At 36.0% G+C, this 21,442-nt stretch overlaps 1 protein-coding gene across 6 annotated transcripts in view; it reads right to left on the bottom strand.

Annotated features, from left to right (window-relative positions):
* The window catches only part of ADAM22 (ADAM metallopeptidase domain 22), a 229,796-nt gene that overhangs the window by 12,281 nt on the left and 196,073 nt on the right, over nt 1-21,442 (bottom strand). Inside the window, exons 26-31 of one of the 6 annotated variants that reach the window (XM_008573471.1) lie at nt 18,835-18,852; nt 11,853-12,047; nt 9,452-9,552; nt 9,034-9,100; nt 6,691-6,801; nt 3,073-3,102 (exon numbers count right to left, since the gene is read on the bottom strand). In XM_008573471.1, coding sequence (XP_008571693.1) covers nt 3,073-3,102; nt 6,691-6,801; nt 9,034-9,100; nt 9,452-9,552; nt 11,853-12,047; nt 18,835-18,852 — 522 coding nt within the window. Of the gene's footprint in view, nt 1-3,072; nt 3,103-4,427; nt 4,515-6,690; nt 6,802-9,033; nt 9,101-9,451; nt 9,553-11,852; nt 12,048-18,834; nt 18,853-21,442 lie in introns of all 6 variants that reach the window. The other 5 variants (XM_008573472.1, XM_008573473.1, XM_008573475.1 and 2 more) reach the window with 5 other exon arrangements.

The raw sequence follows: 21,442 nt of genomic DNA on the forward strand, positions 1-21,442 counted from the left end.
AATTTTTTTTTTATAAAAAACATTTTTTTTTTTTTTTGTCCTTTTTGAGACCGGCCACACCGCGCTCAGCCAGTGAGCGCACCGGCCGTCGCTATATAGGATCTGAACCCGTGGCGGGAGCGCTGCTGTGCTCCCAACGCCACACTCTCCCGAGTGCGCCACGGGCTCGGCCCTATAAAAAACATTTTAAATAGGATTATGATCTTTAGGAAACAAATTCAGTATGTGTAAAATAAGGGCATTGCATCTTTCTAAAATGAGGAATATTAACCTGGATTCAGCTTCTTAGCCCAGTCATTACTGATAAGATGTCCAAGTGCAGGAAAGCTAGTGAGGTACACACAAAAAATAACTAAATCTTGTTAAGTTTAGAGGGTCATGCAGAATGAGTGATCTTTTTAATTTGCTGCAGTGTTTGTGTCTATAACATTAGCTCTGAGCTTATAGTTTCATAGTCATGTCATCTTTAACTTGGCCATGGGTCCAAATGACCAGCCCTGCACATACACAAAGCCATTCCAATGAGGGGTGTTGAAAGTCCAGTCTTCCCCTCAATTATCTTTCCAGGGGCAAAGCCAATAATGAGTCAAAACAAAAATAGGAGGTAGGGCCGGCTCAGTGGCGCACTGCTACAGTGCACCGCTTGGGAGCGCAGCGGCGCTCCCGCCAAGGGTTCGGATCCCACATACAGACCGGTTCCCGCTCACTGGCTGAGCGAGGTGCGGGCGCAGCACCTAGGGTTGCCATCCCGTTGCCAGTCCCAGTCCGGTATGGGCGCAACACTGAGGGTTGCGATCCGTTGCCGGACACGAAAAAAGACAAAAAGGAAAAAAAAAAAAAATAGGAGGTATTCTCTAGAACTCCAAAGAAATTGCACATATACTACTTCTCACATTAACACACTAGTTAATTGACACTTTGGACCCTGAGGGGAAAAGAAGCCAAGCAGGACAGTGTTAGCCAGAGGGGGGGGCAACAGGTCCTGAAGGTCAGTGGTGTGTGAAAGCATAAAGGGGATTATCTTGGGGAAATGGAGGGCACCAGAGCAGGACTCAGAATTAGAGAACAAGGCAGGGTAAATCAGTTTAGGGGAAAAAAAACTCAAAATTTCTCAAAATGTCTAAGGAAGACATTCCTTCAAAACCACCTCCAGGCTCTTTTCTGATCCTGGCTACTTGCCTGGTAGTTCCAATCTGGATTTCACTAAAAGCCAGGAACAATTTCAGCTCATTCACTTACAGAGTGTAGTGAATCTTTGGGCAAATGTTAACCATTATCATCACTACATTTTTTAAAAACCACAATAACCTAATCATGGGTGCCACACTAGAGTTACACAATAAAGCTATGTTTGTGTGCCATTGAACAGTGGTGCACTGTGGGGCTGCATCAGACTTCCCGGGCTCGCCTGTTGGAGATATGTCTGCATAGCCAATCTCAGTTCATTTCTGGCCCCTAGGACAGGCTAACACCAGGCCAGTCACATGAGAAGGACACAAGTCCACCCCTTATTCACCTGTGTTCATATGCAAACTTTATGGTAGCCTGATCCAGAAAGATTTATTAAGTTTCCTAGGACAGGATTTAAGTAGTCAATATCCACCCTACTACTTTTAAGTAACTACAGCGAAATAGAGAAAGAACGGAGTTTGGAATCATAGAGTCAGGCTCTAATTCTGGTTCTTACACTAGCTGTTCCACCTTGAGTTACTCTTTGTGCCTCAGTTGCCTCTGTCCATAGAAAGGAAATAAGAATGCCTACACCTTATGATGTGACAAATAAAAGTACATAATAGGCACTTGATACATGATAATTATTATTATTTGTTTCTTTTCAGAGTCACTACATTTTCCATAAGATCATAAAAGTGGACTCAAAAACCACTGATGAAATTGAGTAATCAGCTGGATAATACCCTAGAGAAAGAACTTGTAAAGCATTCCCATCACCCAGAACTGATCCAGGTGTGGTGAGATAATGCTCTTTCCCTGATCTCACTTGTTCCAGAATTCCTGATGGCTTAAATACATGCTGACAACAATTTCAGCAACCAATGTCATTAAAATGGTATAAGGGAGCACAACTGAGGCACATGATCACTCAAAATCTTTAGGCATTTGCCTTGCTCTTCATAGTGATATGGATATTATATTTTAAATGCTGGGCTATATTCTGAACCAATTTGCTGGAGTAATAAAGTACTCACTACATTTTGATAAAGATACAACCCAACAGCACATGGGCAATTAATAAGGTGACCTTTGCCCTCATTGGTGGTTTTGGCAGGAGAGATGACCCTGAATGACCTAGTGGCAGATGAAGCAGATCTTAGGGTAAGCATACAGTCAGCCAAGCATAAGCCAAGGTGTGGATGCACTTTGGGCCTCCTGTGTGAGGCTTGGCTTGGATGCAAAGTGGATGAAATTCTATCTGTTGCATTAGAATCATTGTGTTAAAAGCTGTGGGCCATCTCAAGTATTCACCACTGCCACAGAAATTCTGTATTGATATTCAAGTCTTACCAGCATAACCTTTATTAATCTAAAAATGACAATTAAATAAATTATAACTGTTCAAGGAACTTTAGCCTTTAAACATAAATAGGGATTTTTAATAATTAATTCTTAATGTGACTATCTACTGTATGAACCCTTATCTCATGTAAAAGAGGACAAAAAAGAACCCTCTAAAATTGCCCTTGCAGTTTTGCACGTGCAACTGGGGGTGCTAAAGCATTTCCCCATCCAAACTGCACTTAGTCATGCAGCTTCTGGGCAGACCTGGGTGCTGATTTTAAGAAATGTGAACTCTTCTCTGGGAGTCACAAACTACTCAGCTCACCCAGGGGAGGTGAATCGACTCTTCCGGAGTACCATTTCATAAATTATTGCTGCAAAAATGCTAAGTCCATTTAGAAATAAAAGCCCTAACCCATATAGGACCAAAGTCATTCTAATTTGGTTCCATAGCCGGTACAAATTATAATCTGCCCACAAGCCTGAGGAAAATAGGAAGGAGAAATAGAACCACAGGTAAGCCAAGATTTCAAATAGTATTCAAAATCATCTTACCTGTCTTCCTGATGTTGGCCATCTTGGGAGCTACAGGTGAGGGTGGGATGTTTGAATGTGAGTGTATGTGTATGAGTTCCGTGTGGGAAAGTGGAGGACAAGCAGAGGGAAAGCTCAGGAGGGAAAGATGGGGTATAAAAGCAGGGTATACTTTCGTGAGCAGGCAGGAGTTATGCTTTCCTTAGGGTATATGCAAATGTTATGGATCAAATTAAAATGCAGGTTGGTCTAATCATTTTCTCAAACTACATATGACTAAACTAAATGGTACACTGGAAGAGAAAGTCCACCTTACATGGGTGCTGAAAGTTAAATACACATACATATTTTGATATCTGTTTAATGCTGACCCAAGTCACAGCAATAAGTAACATGAAAGCTTACTCTTAAATTGTGTTCAGAACAGGTAGCATTTGAGTCTATATTTCTTCTTTACATTAGTTGTCCACAAAGTAGTCAGATATAAAGTGGACATTTATCTCTAAGAAAACACTTTCCTATTATAAAGAGTAAAAAAATGCCATTAAGAGCTTTTGGAAATTCTCTCTGATCTCTAATGTTACACAGAGCTGCAGCAAATTGAGTAAATTTGATAGTTTCTCAAATGTAAGGATACTCTTCTCTTTGTAGGTCAAGAACATGTTTCCTATCTGCTTCCTATTCTCTTTGAAGTGTTAGACAACAGCATTTTTATTAGTATAAAAAGTTCCTTAGTTTTTTTTTTTTTTTAGAATCTGTGAAATACTCTTCTCAGCACAGCCCTTCTCTGGTAGCAAATGGTTGTACTGAAGAAATAAAACTTAAACTCATTCCACATAGTCTCATGTGGTAAATATTATCTCAATCATTTTCCATTTAGATCAAATCATTGTTTCCAGTCAAAGCAAAATTCCACTACACTTCATTTAGTCTCTTTTCATGTTTTTCCTTGAGTTTTCACATGCACTATGCACTCTTAAGCAGTAAGTACAAAAAATGCATCATAAAACTGCTAGATTCTAGAAATTAAATTGTTCAGGTTAATAGTGTTTCTTTATTAGTGGAAAGTATGTTTCATGCCCATAGAACACTACATAGCATAAAATGAAGAGAAAGCTACTAAAAAGCTCAAGATGGTGATAGGGACATGCACTAAATGGCAACCCTTTCAAATGGCTTCATTTGAAACATTCAGAAAATAACTGGACTTGCTCATGAAGCTAAAAACAGAGATCGAAAGGCAGCAAATAAACAAGAACCCTTTTCCACCTACAAGAACTTATATTGGGAGATATAAGATAGAGAGCCAGTCATACTACAGTATTTGTATGTGCTGGGAGAGTTTGAAAAGGATATAAAATTAATTTATAAAATACCTAAAGTATGGTCCTTCAGTGTTTTTATTCACATCTTCTACCCACTTAGCTACATTATAGTCTCTTTTGAACCATGGGTTTAAATACCTGCAGAAAGCAATGGAAGGAACAAAGAAAGCAGAACAAGATAGAAAATCTGAAAATACACAGCACAAGCTTAGCAAGGATGTCTTCACCCTCCAAATGCAAGTGACTATGGCAAATAAACCGGGATGGATGTTGGGTGATTACAAGGCCGTCTATACAATGACATGAGAATAATCTCATCTACAACAAGACTCAAGGCATTCTAGAATATATTCAACATTTCTGTGAAAGCCTTTTGCAGAGGCTTCCCAAAGTCAATCAGAAGCTCCCTTTCGATCACAATACTGTCAGCATTCCCATTCACCCACCTCCAAAGTGGCTTTTTCCAGGCCACCTCTCATTTGGCTCTTTGGTTTTCAAATGACAATGGCGCTTTTGTAAAAAATTCAAATGGCTGCAATTTCAACCTTGCATTTGGGCACATAATATACCCCAATTAAAAGGAGCAAAGTTCTCTTTCCAGTATGAGAAGCCTTTTACATGGCCACTGTCTTATTCCCTAAAGCAGATCCCAAGCTGGAGTCAACAAGAAAGTATGTTCCACTCAGCTCTGTAAAGAACAGAAAGGATCCCACTCTTCTGATCCTGGAGCCCCAATGTACACTAAGTGTGGTACAAATAGGTCTCCGTGATGGTGAAGCTCGTTTAAGTCATTTAGCTGCAGCTACAGTGTTCCTTCCTCCTCTTTGTGTACTCCAGACTAAAGTGTTCATGTTTCCATTAGGAAATGGCCCTCAGATGTGTCTGATCATTAATCATGTGAGTGACTGCCAGGGAGTAATAATGACCTTGCTTAGCATTTCCCTGATGGATCTGGCAAAGTCTCCATTAGAATCAGTGCAAATGTTAAAGATAGTAAAATTGGAGATGCAAGTTGTTTTTCCCCAGAGTTTCCTTTGATTTTTACCCTGGGATCCAAACAAAAACACATCCCCTTAGAGTTTGCCCTCGTAAAATAATATAGATTTGACAAGTTCAGTAGTGGAAGAATTTAGAGGTTTTACTGGGTTTTCTCATTTAAAAAAATAACTTCTAGAGATACTTTAGGCAAAGATCCAAGCTCTATAAAACTTAAGTTATTTGGAAACAAAACAGGGGAAAATACAAAACACATATATTTATTTTGGGTTGAAGTTTGCTTCTTTCCCCCATATTGAGTTTTTGAACTGCTAATAAATACATTCAAATCAAAACTACATTTCCACAGTTTACGTTAAAAAAATCGGGTTATTTTTCCCACAGCCCTTACCCTGATTTTTTAGCCATAACAAAGGTACTCTACAAAATAACATGAAATTCCCTCCTGAAAGAAGGATTTACTTGCTTTTTATTTTTATAAGACTATTTTTGCTAAGATAATGTCTCCTGACTCAGGAGCAACTCACACTAGTTTTGCCTTTAGCCACAATCATTGCCAACTTGCACTTTCCAGAGAGATAGCCAATTAAAACTTGCATAAAGATTTCCACTGAAACTCTGAATGAAAACAAAAAGTCAAAAAGCATGTGCAGCCACAGATGAAGGCTAGTGAATGCTCTGGCCTGGGGAGAACCATAGAAAAAGCCCATGCAGCTGTAGTCAGGTGAAACATAGCCACATAGCAAACTGCATCACCCACAGGCAGACAGCCACTTTCAGGATGAGATGTTTGTTCCTTTCACTGGCAGTCTTAGGAACTCAAAAGACTGGTGCTAGGACTGGTCCATGAAAGCTACACCCACATGGCCTGGCTTGCACTTGATGGACCTTTTTCTCCATTTCAGGGAGCACTTCAGAAGGCGTTGATCACTTCACCAGAGGCCACTGAAGAGAATTCTCAATTGTTTGTTTCTGCTGGGGATCTGCCCATGAAAGTGTCTTCAGAGTGGGCTTCCTAACACTTCTAGGTCATGGTGGCTGGAGTGATGGGATTTTATCAAACTGCAGAGAACCTGCCTGTGTGGCTTGACTTGGCTTATAGCGCAACATGCAAAAAAATGCGTTAGACGGGATAGCTCTTTGTGTTCTCCAGGATGGAAAGGCAGAGGAAAATTAGCTGGTGCTGGCTGGACCAGGAGCACCTCCGAGCAGACATGGTGGCTCGGTCAAAGATCAAATGACCCTGCTCTCAGCCAAGGAAGGGACTTGGAGGGAGATTAAGTGCCAGCCCAGAATGAAGGGGCAGGTGGAGACTGACCTGTGATCCAGATTCCCTGTCTGGGGGCTGTCAGAGCCCCCTGGGCTTATGCCTTGGGATGGGACTGTCTGGGCGAGGGAGTGCCCAGGCTCAGGTGCTTGGGGCTCCCTCCTGTAAAAACACAATATATAATACAGAGTCTAAGCCAAAAAATTTTTTTACATCACATACAACAGTGAGGAAGATGCAAAAGCTTTGAGTGGAAAAACAGAATAATAAACAAGGACATTTTACTTTGTTAATTAGCAGAGCATGCATTTGTGGTGCATGTTTTAATTCATGTCCTGATTTTTCATCATCCATTGGGATGATGAGGTACTAAAGGGAATGTTGAAATAATAGACCTGAAATATCTTTCATTCTATAAAAATAGAAGATATTTGTTTGTCTGTGGTCATTCTGCTCCTCTTACAACTAGTCACACAAATGGTATCATTATATGAGAAGCAAATGGGATTACTTAAATATGGAAAGTATAAAAATGTGCCAGCATAATTCTTGATACACTATGAATCAGGAATCTTTATTAGAAAAAAAATGTATATGTATGTATATAGAGAGAGTGAGTTCCCATACAAGAAGATATCGATCAGCTTCATAACTTGGCTTCATTTAATTAACATGAGTCATGTAACCAATATCAGAAAAGTCTGAAAAATCTGAGGGAGTCCTTAATACTTCTCCCTTACAAGGACGATTCTATTACATTTTATTAAATATAACTGTTATTGCACAGGCAAGATTTCTCAGAGGCTATCTGTAGTATTATAATTTTTATCATATATATAATGTGATAATTTTTATCATATTATTTTACACAAAGTTAAAAATAATAAGTGATTGCTCTAGAAATTATTGTATGAACATTGTTAAACACCAAATGCTCTTTAGGTCCTAAACTCATGGCTTTAATATAATATTGGATTCTTTTTTCACTTAGTTTTCAAAGCCTGCAATAGGAAATACTTTTAGAACACTAAACAGTACACAAAGGAACTAAAGAACAGTTTGCGGTTTTATCTACACTCTTGCCAGCAACTGAGATAAGCTAAGGAGCTCTTACCAGGTGACCTCATGCAAAACAAACCAAACAACATTCCAAGAAGAGTTTATCAACAATGAGCCTTAAAGCATCCAAGCGCTTTGGGAATGTATAAGATAAACTCTAATAGATTAGTTATCTATGATGGAGTTCTACGATGCCATTTTGGACCATGCAACGTATCAAATGACATTGCCTATTGTTTCTAAAGTAAAGTATCCTCTAGTAAACTTTGATAAGCCACTTACAAGATAATACCATTCAGGTGGAACGTCCAAATTTCAGGGCACTGTTACTATTCCTGGACTGAAAAGGGCAGAGTATATGATGGAAAAGCTAACATAAGTTTCTGACAAGCAGTTAACAAATACCTGCTATTCAGACTTTTTAAGTATTAAGGCATGAAGAAGCAATAGAGATCCTGGGAATAATAACTACTACTACAGTGAGAAATAAGTGAAAATTTTTAGGTGGGTTAAAAAAAGTACAGGTAATTAAAACCAGGTGGCAAGATCAGTCCAAAAGGATACTAAAGGTGTGTTTTATTCCATGAAGGAGGATAAAGGTTTGAGGAGGCTTTGTTTTGCTTGTACTTTCTTAAGTGGAGAAACAAAAAAAGTGAAAGGTGTTTACTTCATTATAAATGACTTTCAATGTAACTTCCAACCCCATTCCCACTAAAAAACACAAAAGACATGTGGCTATCATTTAAAATGGATAATGTTGCATTTAGTGACAATGATTCAGTTAAAGAGCAAATTTAGGTAAACGCCCTTTTAAATGTCTTCAGAAGGAAAATTTAAAAGGGAAACATTCCATTAGTCTGAGAGAATGCTTAGATTGCAGCCATGAAGACCCCAGAGTGGTGGTTTCAGACCGTGAGCAGTACCATGCTCTAGGACAGTGGGAATTTTACCCTGATGCTTCCAGGCTGTGCGAATACTAGGGGGAGGAAATGTGACCCTTTGAAATGGCTAGACCCCAGGTGATGAAAAGAAAGGAATGTTATCAAAATTCCCTTCAAACAGAACCAAGACACCACAATGGCAGGTGACTGGAGGAAAAAGCCTGCAGTGAGGGTGAGCCCCCCACTATCAGTGAATATTGATATGGGCACAGTTGCGAAGATGCCTATATAAAAGAGAAAAGCCATGGTTAATTTTTAAAGGGCAAACAAGAATTTAAAAGATAAAATCAAGACCAGAGGCATGGTGCATGGTTCTCTGACTATCTGCTTAGTTAAGCTGACACTAAGGCACAGGACCTTTGAGTGCCTTTGTCCATTAGAGGTGGAGACTTACTCAGTTGAATTAGACCGAGGTCTAAATCTTTTGCCTCTGATTTTCTTTCTGTTGCCTCCCAGGTTACCTGAAAAAGAAGGTAGATTATAGCTATATCTAGCTAAATCTATAGCTAGACTTCCATATAAATACATGATATTTCCAGTGGGTCTAATTCACAAACAGCATCACCCTGGAATACAGAGTATTGTAGCACTATACGGCCTTCTCAATGTGTCCAGGGTACTGGTGCTACTAAATCCCATCATTTCCCATCCACAAAAAAAAAAAAAGAACTGGATTCTCATTCTAAATATCCTCCACTCTGTTGGGAGAATAGCTAAAGAGCTAACAGGAAAGAATAAGTATTTACAACCAGGGACCACAGAATACAGAACTTGGATTGTGTGATCAGATGGATTCAGATGCTGCCCTGTACCTTGCCAAGAGTTACTTCGAGGTCGCCCATTTTCACAGATGTCTGAGATATGTTTTGTGTCTGGAATCCTTTCACTCCATGAATGAGAGAGCCCATTTGACCTGAAATTGAAAATATTTATAGATTGTTCAAAAATGTAATCAAATGAATGTTTTGAAATCAGTAAGCAAAACTTCTAAGCATTACTATACATCAAAATAAATCAAGAAAGAAAATAATCTGAAATGAAAGAATGAAGGGAACATGGAAGTCTTCATGAAGAAGGCAGAATTACGCAACATTCAATTTAAGAAAAGTCAAATACAATGGAACCCCATTACAATAGTCTATTAATGAAAAGCATCAGGACACAAGGCAAGCCAATTTACATTCCCCAGAACACAGCAACCACATATAGCAAATTCACTATGTATTTCAGTTACATAACCCGAGCAGCGGAGTTATAATGGGGTCCCACCATAGATGTTTCTTAATTGTAAAGCAATGGTTTTCATTCAAATACTATGAGAACATGGACTTCCAAGAGATTACATTAAGATTCACTCAACTGAACCTGGTTAATTTTTATCAAAGTAATATTTAGGTTTCCTTAAATAATAAAATTATATTCTGAGAATTGGCATTTTTCTCCATAAAGTCCAAAAAAGGTAGTACATGTTGGTTAATTGTCCAACAACTAAACTGAATCAGATATTTATCATGAAAGTGCCTCTCATAAAGCCCATGTACCGCTCGTTGAGCCCTTCTGCTATTTCTGTCCTACTATCTTTAAATGGATTATCTCTAAGAAGCAAAACCTACCGTGCACCACATAAGAAAAGAATTTTGACAAATCACATATACTTTTCAGAAGTCTAACAACTTGATACACTTTTTAACTGCTTAAAAATCATAACCCATTGAGATTTTTCTAAAATCTGGGAATTATTCAAATGGATATTTTAAGTTCTTTTTTAGGTACTTTAGAAAATAGCACTATAGTTAAACATCTTTTTCACATATCATTCTGGTCAATTCCTACATCTATTTTTAAAGGAACCTTTATACTTATGAGTGCAGACAAATGGAACTCAGCACAATTATTGCATATTAATTCCATAAGTTGGAACATTTTCAACATCATTTGCTACTTACAAAACAACTCATTTTATACAAAACAATAGAAATTCTGCTGGAACCCACTGATTTATCCACTTATTTACTATGTTATTTAATTTAAATTTAACATTTGAACAAGAAGATATTTATATAATGGTAGAATTCAAGTAGATACCTGGTTGTCTTCTCTTGGACAACAAAACCTTAAGAAATTTTTTAAAACATCCTTCTATAGAACTGTACTCCTTGGGCAAAAACTAGTATTTCTACTTTTGCTTTAAGCTATGTTATCTAAGTGTAAACTATCCTTCATGCTTACAAAAGTTCAACACAGAGATCCCAGATCTCACTAATTCCTTCTATTCTCCTTCCTGATCAATGTTTATAAAGACTGAGAGCCATTGAAGAACTTCTACGTATGATTCACTCTATCTGGAACTCCAGAAGAGGTCATGCTACCTCTCAATAAACTAGTAATTTCCCCTTCACTCTACAAAGTAACTAACTCATGTGCTCAAAGTCATGAGTGAGGCTACCAAAACTTTTTTGCTATCCATTACATCTTTATTGGCAATTTTAAAGAAATTCTTCTACAGAATATTTATCTTCCTTCAACATGAATATAGGTCTCATTCCCTAAAACATTCCAAATATTTATTTCTTCTATCCATTTATTTTATTAAGCAATTTTAAAGCATGCAGAATTTTACACTGTAAGATGCTAGAACAAGAAGATAGCATCAGAGTCTAAGATATATAAAAAATATATTAATCCCACCTGTACCATTATAAAACTCAGGCAAATATTAAGCATAATTAATTTGTTAACAAAGATATGTTAATAAAGCCTAGAAATAATCATTTCAGAAAAAAAAGGCAAAATCATAATATTTAAATATATGATTCACAGAAAAGCAACCTTTGTTTTATAGCAAGCTTAGCTTTGATATATATAAAATTAAAAAATATTCAATGCAGCACTTATATTACCAATTTATGTTAACAATTGCTTTTATTGAAGCATGACAGTAACCTTTTTCTTTGACTACCAAACATGACATAAAGCTCACCATTTAAAATATTATTAAATACTACATATAGTTTAAGCCATATAAGAGCAAAACTGAAGAACCCTGGGGTTTCTATATAGATTTAGGGTTATGTTTGTTTTGTTTTGTTTCAGTTTTGTGGCCTGATTTGTATAACAGGTGGTTCTGAGCATATGGCATTTTGAAGGAGAGTAATCAAAGAACAAAGGATACTATTTTTTAACATTCAAGAAAGAAGGAAGAAGTAATCAAACCTGCTGCAAAATAATGAAATGTTCTGACTAATGGAATAATGTGTGATGGAACAGGTAGAAATCTGAAAATGCGACAGAAAAGCAGACCTCTTCTTAGAACTAGATGCTGAGTTTGTGCTGACTCCAGGAGGAATGTCGCTATAAAAAGAGTCGCCATCTCCAGGCTTTTTTACATAATCTCCCTGGGGTAACTGTCTAAGGCATAATAAACATTTCAGAGTCAGAAAACAAGACACACACATGAACACAGACATATACAAATATTATTTCAGGAAAAAGAGAGGTAGGGATAATGATCTACATGAATCAAATCTATAACAACACATAAGATTATTAATAAATGTGACAAGTTAAAGTTATTCTATCTACAGAGGTTAGAAATGCAATCACTGAAGTCTATAGTTAGGATAAATAAAGCCTTGCTTTGGGGGGAAATTATGAAAAGATGAGTTTTTTCGTTGTGACTTCATTATATTTGGAGATGTTAACTGCAGTTTTGTCTTTTTTAAAAATATTGATGTGGAAGGAAATGTGTTAGGACAGACAGTCCTTGCCCAGATAAAGGACAGCTCTCTTTTCACTGTGGTAACAAACTATTCGTGATTTCCAAACATCATATAATGTAACTTTGATGTGGTCTTAAAATAACTGATTTCTAAGCAATTCTATAATTTAATCCAAATAAATCCTTATTAGAGTTTGGTGTTCGATTTGGAGCTTCATTGTTCATTTAACAGAAATATGAGAAAGTGAAAAAGATTCAAAGTTGAACCAAAAAGATAATTTTATAACTGCATGGTAGAATAGGTGAAGAAAGATAATTTAGCAAGAGGAAGACGTGGTTGAAAAACATAACTGAATTTTTGTTGCAACTATAGAAAGACATTCATAAGTAGGAGGTGGGTGACCTCAGTTCTCTATCTCCACTGGTAAGAGCACAAGACACAACCTATTTAATCTGCACTGTTACTGACCCCACTCGTCTGATTTTGAATGAACTAAAATTAGAACAGATTTATATTACTTCCCCTAAGGAAATCAGGTAGAAACTTTCAGATAGGGCCACAGTTAATCCCCCTGCAGTAGCTAATCTGATCATTTGTCAGCACGTAGCCCCCAAACAGCCAACTACATTCCAAAACTTCATTCAGATCAATTCAGTACTATTGTTGAAGATGCAACGAACTGCAGCTGGACTGAGAATTTTAAACAGACCTAAACTCAAATAAGTCCCCAACAAAAGCACAAAATTTGCTAACTCCTTTTCCTATTTGGTTTCTCCTTAGGTTACTATGATAATCTTGGTTACTTGCTGATGATAAATTTTATCCCAAAAATGCCACTTTCAGATGTTTGTTTGCTTATACTGATTCCCATATTGTTGTAAATGTTTAAAATACTCAGTCATTCATTCTTTTGAATGACGGAATACCCTCTCTCATATTATTTCAATGCTATACAGTCACACATCTCTATAAATCTGAAAAATATTTTTCAATGGATATAAAGCATGTATTTTAATTTGTATAATTTAATATTTAATCTACTTTCCCCTGTAAAAAAAAAAGTAGAATTTCTCACTAAATTAGTACGTAAGAATAATTCCACCTATAATTGTTTGATATAGGTTACTCCCAAATATTTTTTAATTCTGTGCCTTCAGCTCATAATGATTATCCTTTCTTTTTCCCAGTGTATTATAAAACATTTATTTTACAGAAAAAATAATACAAGCCCCCATATTCATAATGTTAATAATACATGACGAATAATACATCCTCTTATGGAAGAGATCTTTGACCTCTGGAATCATATTTTCTGTTTTACTTTGTATCAGTAAAATATTCCATCAATGCTTGAAAAATATGTTTTTTATAAAATCAGAGTTCTAAATTTTGCCTCGGAGAAGAAACTTTCTTTTGTATCATATTAATATTTATAAAAGAATCCCACAGAATGTCTCATCAACATCACATTTCCAATAATAATCTTTTTGGCTAACAAATCTTTTTTGTCGCCATTACCTTTAATAATGATTTTTATAAGCTGATGAGACATGCCAAATTAAATAAAGATATGTTATTACATAAGAGCTCTGAACTACACCTGACCTGTGCCATTACTCTGTCCCCCAAATGACCTCCTCTTTACACGGTTCTGGTATTCATGCGTTACCCTGGCATTTACCCCTGCCTCACTTAGCTGATACTGCAGGTGTAAACGTACTGCCTCTCACAGTGGATGTGGCCCGGTTTTGTTTAACTGAACACATTTGACCACACCTTCAATGTAACTATTTATGTAATTATGTAATAATTACAACGTAATTATTTATTCCTGTTTAACTTTTAGTGAAGATAGAGAATATCAGGTCCCCGTGATCAATAAAATAATATTTCATCATTTGCTATAAAAGATCATAAATGATCCCTTAAAAAATTTTTAATTAAACTTCTTTTTTCAGTCTTTTATTTATCTTTGCGAGTTTTTTTCTAAATTTTGAGTGTTTTTCTTATTTCATTGAATCTTGGAACCTAAAAGTGATTACCACACTAGGTAGCCTGACCAGTGCTAACTTTTATAATGGGAAAATTATGACATATTTTTCACATTGCATGCAAATGTTTTAGACATGAGCATGATTTTTTTGGAAACAATAACCAAAATAAAATAAAGGTTATGTAACTAAGTTCTTTTTCCTCAAAAAGGATTCCTTTCTACATTAATTATAGGTTATCTTTTTCCTCCCTGTTATACAATCTTGGCATTTCATTTTGTATTTTGAATTGATACATACCATTAAATAACATTCTTTTGAAGGTGTTTCCAACACTCTAAGACAAAGACCAACTCAGACAACTTAATGACTCTGGAGGAGCTGACTCACACAAACTTATTATTATTTCTCTCCAGGTCTACAATATTCATGCTTATTGCTTATTTGTTGTTATTCTTCTTCAGAAGACAAAGTCAGTTCAACTCTTAATGTGTTAATAATGATATATCATCTATTTGTTGTGTTAGCATTCTAAATTTAAACCCTATGTAAGACTGCTTCATGGGTCATCCCAAAAGCCTTCAGGCAAATGGTTGGTCCTGATATGAGGAAAATCTGATCCTTCCTAGAAGCACTCATTGAACTACACTATTTATCTTTTTTTTTTTTTTCCTTTTTGTCTTTTTTCGTGACCGGCAACAGATCGCAACCCTCAGTGTCGCGCCCGTACCAGACCGGGACCGGCTACGGGATCGCAACCCTCGGTGTTGCTCCCGCACCTCGCTCAGCCAGTGAGCGGCCGGTCTGTATGTGGGATCCGAACCCTCGGCGGGAGCGCTGCTGCACTTCCCAAGCGGCGCACTGTAGCAGTGCGCCACCGGGCTGGCCCTACACTATTTATCTTAATAATCCTTATGCATACTCACAATAGGAAAAATGAAAGAAAGAAAAAAAAAAAAACATTTACCTAAGTCTTAACCTTAATGCTAAAAAAGACATTTCTCCAATGCTTAGTTGTTGTCCAGGTGGTCTTTTACTGGAAGTGTTACTTTACTGTTTTAAGAAGTATTGTATGATGTGTACCAAGTCACACTGACAGATACATGAATATCACTAAAATAATAATAATATAAAAACAAAATAAGAAAGGTTTGAAAAAAAGGTGGGAAGTTTACAGGTAGAAAATAAAGTAGCTAAAACAGATGAAAGAGAAAAGAAATGGGACAGGGGAGGGGATTCTGCTTAAGGTAAAACCATAGATCGAAAGGTATGTCCTAATTATTTATTCTGTTTCTCATTAGTTATAATAATGCTGTGCTCCCTTCAGATAAAGGAAGAGAATAAGATTTCAGCTGAATACAGATGTTTTATAACTCTTAGTTCAGTTAATGTTTCTTATTCTACTGCTATTTGCAAACCTGCCTGAAAATAAAAATCCACTTATAATTCTTGTTACAAACCATACAGCTGCTAATTCCTAAAGCAATTATGATATTACGTAAACAATAAAATCAACTGAAAAGATTATGGAAGTTTTCTTCCCTGAAGATTTTAAAGAAAAGGATAAATACCCATCCTTCTAATTACCTGACATCCAAAGCTTTGCCATGGCTCCTTGGCTCCCTAGTTCAACACCCATCACAAAATGACATTGGCAGTTTTAAAGTTATATTGTACATGTGTGGGGTTCTGCCTCCACTATGCCCTAGAACAGAGCTTCTAAGTTTTTTTACTCAGCAGTTTGTGAAAAAAAAAGGGTCTGCATCTCATCTTTTTGTTAAACTTGCAAGTAAATATATAATACATTCCTTCAATATACTGAAAACCTTGAGGACACATTTTCAAGAGGGAAAACTGATCAGGTTATCAGATTCATTCACAGAATTACTTGCCTGTCCTCTCCAATTATGCCCAATGTAGCATTTCTGAGCCATTACAATGTTATTAAGAATCTGATAATGGGCTACATATTTAATATGTCTTGTACTTAGTGTCAAAGCAAAACTTTATGTTCACCAACCCCTTCATCAGCTCAGCCAGCCTTCCTCTTTGAGAACAACCACATCCATCCAACTCTATTCAAAGATCAGAGAAACACAAAATCTTCAGAGACCACATACCAATACGGCCTTTCACCATAATGCTTTACAGATTACAAAGAACTTTATTTGATTAAAAGTGGAGGAAAGTTTAAGTGATTTCCCAACACCACATACTAGTAGATTCGTCCTTCCATCATAGAAGGAAAACCTAATCTAAAGGTAAGGACAACTCAAAATTCTTAATACTACTTCCTGACATCCTTTGGAACTTGGCAGATCTTTATTTTAATGTGTTCAGTTATTTCTACAAGACTGAAAATTTCTTAATGCATGCTTTGGTCTGTTGGCCTTACCAACTTCTCTATAATCACTAACATACAAGAGTGCTTCAAATAGTTCATGGAAAGATTCGTATTATCTTTTAATTCTATTTTTCCATGAATTGTTTGAACTATCCTTGTATATTCTCAAAAAGGAAAATACTTCAGAACATACTTACACATTCATGACTTCCTGATCTAAAGTCCATTATTTGCTACTTTTTCATTTTGCAAACTATTGTACAAACCTAATATTCATCAGCTATGAACAAAGGGAGAAAAAAAGGCTGTACTAAGATACATCAAAATATATAAAATAAATAACCAGTGAATATGTGACAACTCTCAAAATATGGACTAGATTCCAAAAAAGTAGCCAGATTGATGAAATGACTTAGTAACACCAGGAGACATGAAATTATATCAGGCACATCAAGGAGAGTATGTAAGTGTGAAAATGTTCTTAACTATATCTCTGCATGTACTGAGTTAGAACAAGAAAGTGGTGCATACTTTTAAATATTAGTCATTTGTGTATAGTGTGGGAAATTTCCTTATTCTGGATTGTATCCCTAGTGAGAACATGTCTCAGAGCACAGTTGCAGCTTTGCTTATGTACATATTTGAGTCATTTTACTTCCCTTTTTGTATATTCAGCAATATTAAGTTACATTATAGCTTTAGCTCCTATGGAAATGGAGTTGCATCATCAACTTATCTTAGTAGCCTAATTCTACTTTCCACTGAGGAAAGCCACCAAACTTAGATTTCTGACATGACTAATCAACTTCTACCCAACAGAAAGCTTAAATGGCCCCTGCTCTACCCAAGTACTTTTGGACACGAGTTTAAAACATGTCGCAGAGAAATCTAATTGTTTTTAAATTTTAATTTTATCTCAGTTTCACTTTTTCCATTAATGATGAGTTAGTTATCAGGGCAAGGTCAATATTTTCTAATATCTATGCTAACTGACCCGGATTTCAATTGGTACCCATGGGTATCATATATTTATAGAGATTCTATAGATACTTAATGCTAAAGCCCTATAGGGATTTTAAATTACCACACAGAAGAAAACAGAAGAGTAAAGTTTAAAATTGTGGCTGGGGCCTGAAAAAGTATCACAATGTTTATTAAACATTATTCCTAACCTGCCACAGGCACATAATGGAACAATGGAAAAAAATTTTAAGTAAGTAGGAATCTGCAGAAATAGCTTGAGAACAGAACTAAACACTATATGATGTATAAGACCTGGTCAGGGTTATCAATTCCAGAATAATACTTTAATTTTTCCGTATCAATAGCTAGTAGCATTAGTAACTTTTAAAATGTGAAAAGTGAAGGGTGTACCCCAATATTGTGTGTTAATTTAGATTTAGATAAAATAGGCAATTTTTATAGAACAACATGAATGCTTTGTATCTCTCATCATGCTGTTAGTTAAACATAGATTTAAGGTTATGCTAAACAGGGTGCCTGACTTAATGGGAATTTTCATTCAAAAAAAAGTACATGAGACAATCAGAGATTCCAACTATGCAAATTCTTTCAACTACCTGTGTGATTACCTAATCGGTACAAAAAAATATTTTCTTATGCAGAGATTGGCTCATCAAATGCTAGAACATCACTCTGACAGCAACACTGGGCCCAAATAAACTTTGTCACTTATGAATGGAAGTTATTAACATAATGACAGTAATAAATAAAAAATAAATTCACTCAGAAAGTATTAGGGAATAAGAGTGTTATAAACATGAAGAAAAGCCAATAAACTAATGTAAACAAATGTGACAGCTTAACATAGAAGAATTTTGTTTTAGATGGAAAAAATCAATTTCTATATATATATTTCTATAAAAGTGACACAAATAAGAATCTTCACTAATTGTAGTATTGTTGGATGAAAGAATGATTAAAATTTTTAAATGACAGATCTATTATAAGGTAACACATTTCACAGCATCATTATTAAAATTATTATTTCAAGACTAGTGTATGATCACTGTAGCATAAAAACAAAGTGAACATAATTTATAGCTATATGTATGAATTCCAATAATGCTAATAGGAGTTAAACCTTCCAGATATATGTTCAGATTATTCTCATCACATACCTCTGTTCTCGATAGTTTCTTTTCATGGGCCAGAAGAGAGGGGGAGAAAACACAAGAATTAGTTACCTATGGAAGCACATTAAAAGGGAGCACTAAACATCAAAGCTCTAGCATTCACTGAAAGGACTTCACTGGAGGATTCTGAATTGCAGAATTCAAATAGGGAGGACATGCACACAAATTTCACCTCATCATTAGGAGATGTCACACCAAAGGGTTAGTGACAATATTGTCAAATAACCATCCATTCTTAAGAGCATAACTAAGATGCAACAATTAAAGAATAACTGTTTTCTCAGTAGCAATTCTATTGCACTAAACATTTAGTAACATACTAAAGTGAATCCTTTAAAATACAGGTTTTCAGACATATACGTTGATTTAAATTATGAAATTAATAAATCCAGTTATTTATATAAATTAACTGTATTTTCATAGAAATAAAATCATAACTCATCGCTATTGGAATATAAACCTCAAACCACAGTGACTCCTAACAACTTCAAATAGAACACAAATGCACACCAGACCATTTTATTTCAATTATGCATAATGAAGAGTAAGTTAATTCATGGCTGCTATGAACCTCTTAAATTATTACTACTTACTCACTAAAGCTTCAAACTGGAAATAATCTGTTTAGTCTCGTTTTCAATCTGACCATAAGCTAAAATAAACTTTCATGAGTTTCAAAGTAAACCAATCTTAAACAAAAATCTATTCAAAGGGATGTTGTAGTACAATATCTGTGACTCTTTTTCAAGAGTTAAATTGTTAACTTTCTATCTTGGCAAAATTAACTGTTAATATTTTGAAGATATGTTAGAAAGGTCAAGCAGTTGAGTAGTTTGGGGCTCTTTCCTCTAAGATCACGGATAATGCTTCCAGATGGATTGTAGCACCTTCTCTTGACAGTATTCCATCCACATTATAAGTATCATGTTGAATAATAGGCGCATGAGGGTACAAGTGTCAATTTTTTATTATTTTTCATTCCAGAAACTATCAGATGGGGGGAAGAGGAAGAAGCCTGATATGTTTCTATTCAACATGATTTACTTTTTATTCCCTCAGTCTGATTACCTGAGCCATACTGCACAGTTTCAAATGAGTACAGATAGTCCCCAACTTACGATGGTTCGATTTAACAATGGTTTGACTTTACAATAGGTTTATCGTGATGCAACCCCATAGTTAAGTCAAGGACTCTGTTCCTATTCCTGCTATTTTCCACCCATCTGACACCAGGGCTCTGACACCAGGAAGTCTGTTTTGCTGATGATGATTTATACCACACGTTTAATGGCAGGGCTTTCATCCAGAGCAGTTCGGATCTCTCCTTGTCTGCTCCACTCCTGAGGCATCTTTGTAGACATCAAAGGTCAGTAATCGTGGGCAACAGGAAAAGATTCCAGTTCCCCATGACAAAAATGGCAGTCTCTCTGTCTGGGAGCCCTCATGTTAGACAGCAGGGCCAGGGAATCTAAACAAACTGGCGGACTCCAACCTGCCCAGGTCCTCTGCGAGACGGGTGAATGCAAATGCCAGAGGATCCCCCAGGTCATTGAGATTCTCTTACTCCAAGACCGAGCATGTCTGTCCTCCCTTCCTGTTCTTTCGGGGGTTCAACAGGGATCAGTAAATTTAGATGCTAGTCTTGATTATATTTAAGTAATGGTATGACATTTGGCAAGCCACTTAAATCCATGTTCCTAAAGGCTTGGAGAAGGGGTGGGAAGTTTAACTGGAAGGACTTAAGAGAAAATGAATGCTCAGGTCCCAAATGTGGCTTTGAATTTCAAATAGGATATGTAAAACATCACATTCATGAGTTTAATTCCTATACTAAAATTTCTATGTTCTCATTCTATTTTTAAACATATTTTTAATAATTTTAAACACTAAAACTTTAATCATTTATATTTAAATTATGTATGAAGAAGATACCGCAGTACGAACAAGATTTGTCTTTTTTCTTTAATCAATCTGCAAAGTGCAAATATTTGGAAATGAAGAAAAAAAACTGTAAAGCCTCAAAAGAATGTCACAAAAATAAGAAGTTGTATATAGAAAGAAATAGTTTTAATTCTAATCATTAAAAAAAAAGATACAAGGAGTGTCATAAGCAATTAGTGTCATAAACAGCAATAAGAGTAGGTGTTTAAATTTCATATTTGCTGAAAGGTAAGTTTTTGCAAGATCTTAAAAATGAAATATCCACTTGTATCAGTAGGTGGCAGAAAATCACACACTCTAGAGCTAACAATTTTCCTTTCTGTTTTCACATGACTCAATGAAGCCACTGAGCTACTTCAGAACACCCATGCCTGTGATGGCAGTTACTACATAAGGAGGTTTTGCCCTTAGCATGATGCACAGCCACAGAAAACACTCAGTAACAGATATGCTGCTATTGTTCTTGTTATATTACTATTATTATTGGTGTTATTACAGCACTAAGCTCTCTAATTCACTGTGCTGCCTAGATTTTGGGGTATGGGTTTAAGTCAAAAGAAGCTCTGTCACTAAAGAGGAAATCAACACAGCCTTTGTATAAGACACTTTTTAGACTGATTTAATTCACTTCAATGATATTTAAACAATATTC

This window comes from Galeopterus variegatus, unplaced genomic scaffold (genome assembly GCF_000696425.1).
Source record: "Galeopterus variegatus unplaced genomic scaffold, G_variegatus-3.0.2 Scaffold925, whole genome shotgun sequence".
In the NCBI taxonomy this organism is placed as follows: Eukaryota; Metazoa; Chordata; class Mammalia; order Dermoptera; family Cynocephalidae; genus Galeopterus; species Galeopterus variegatus.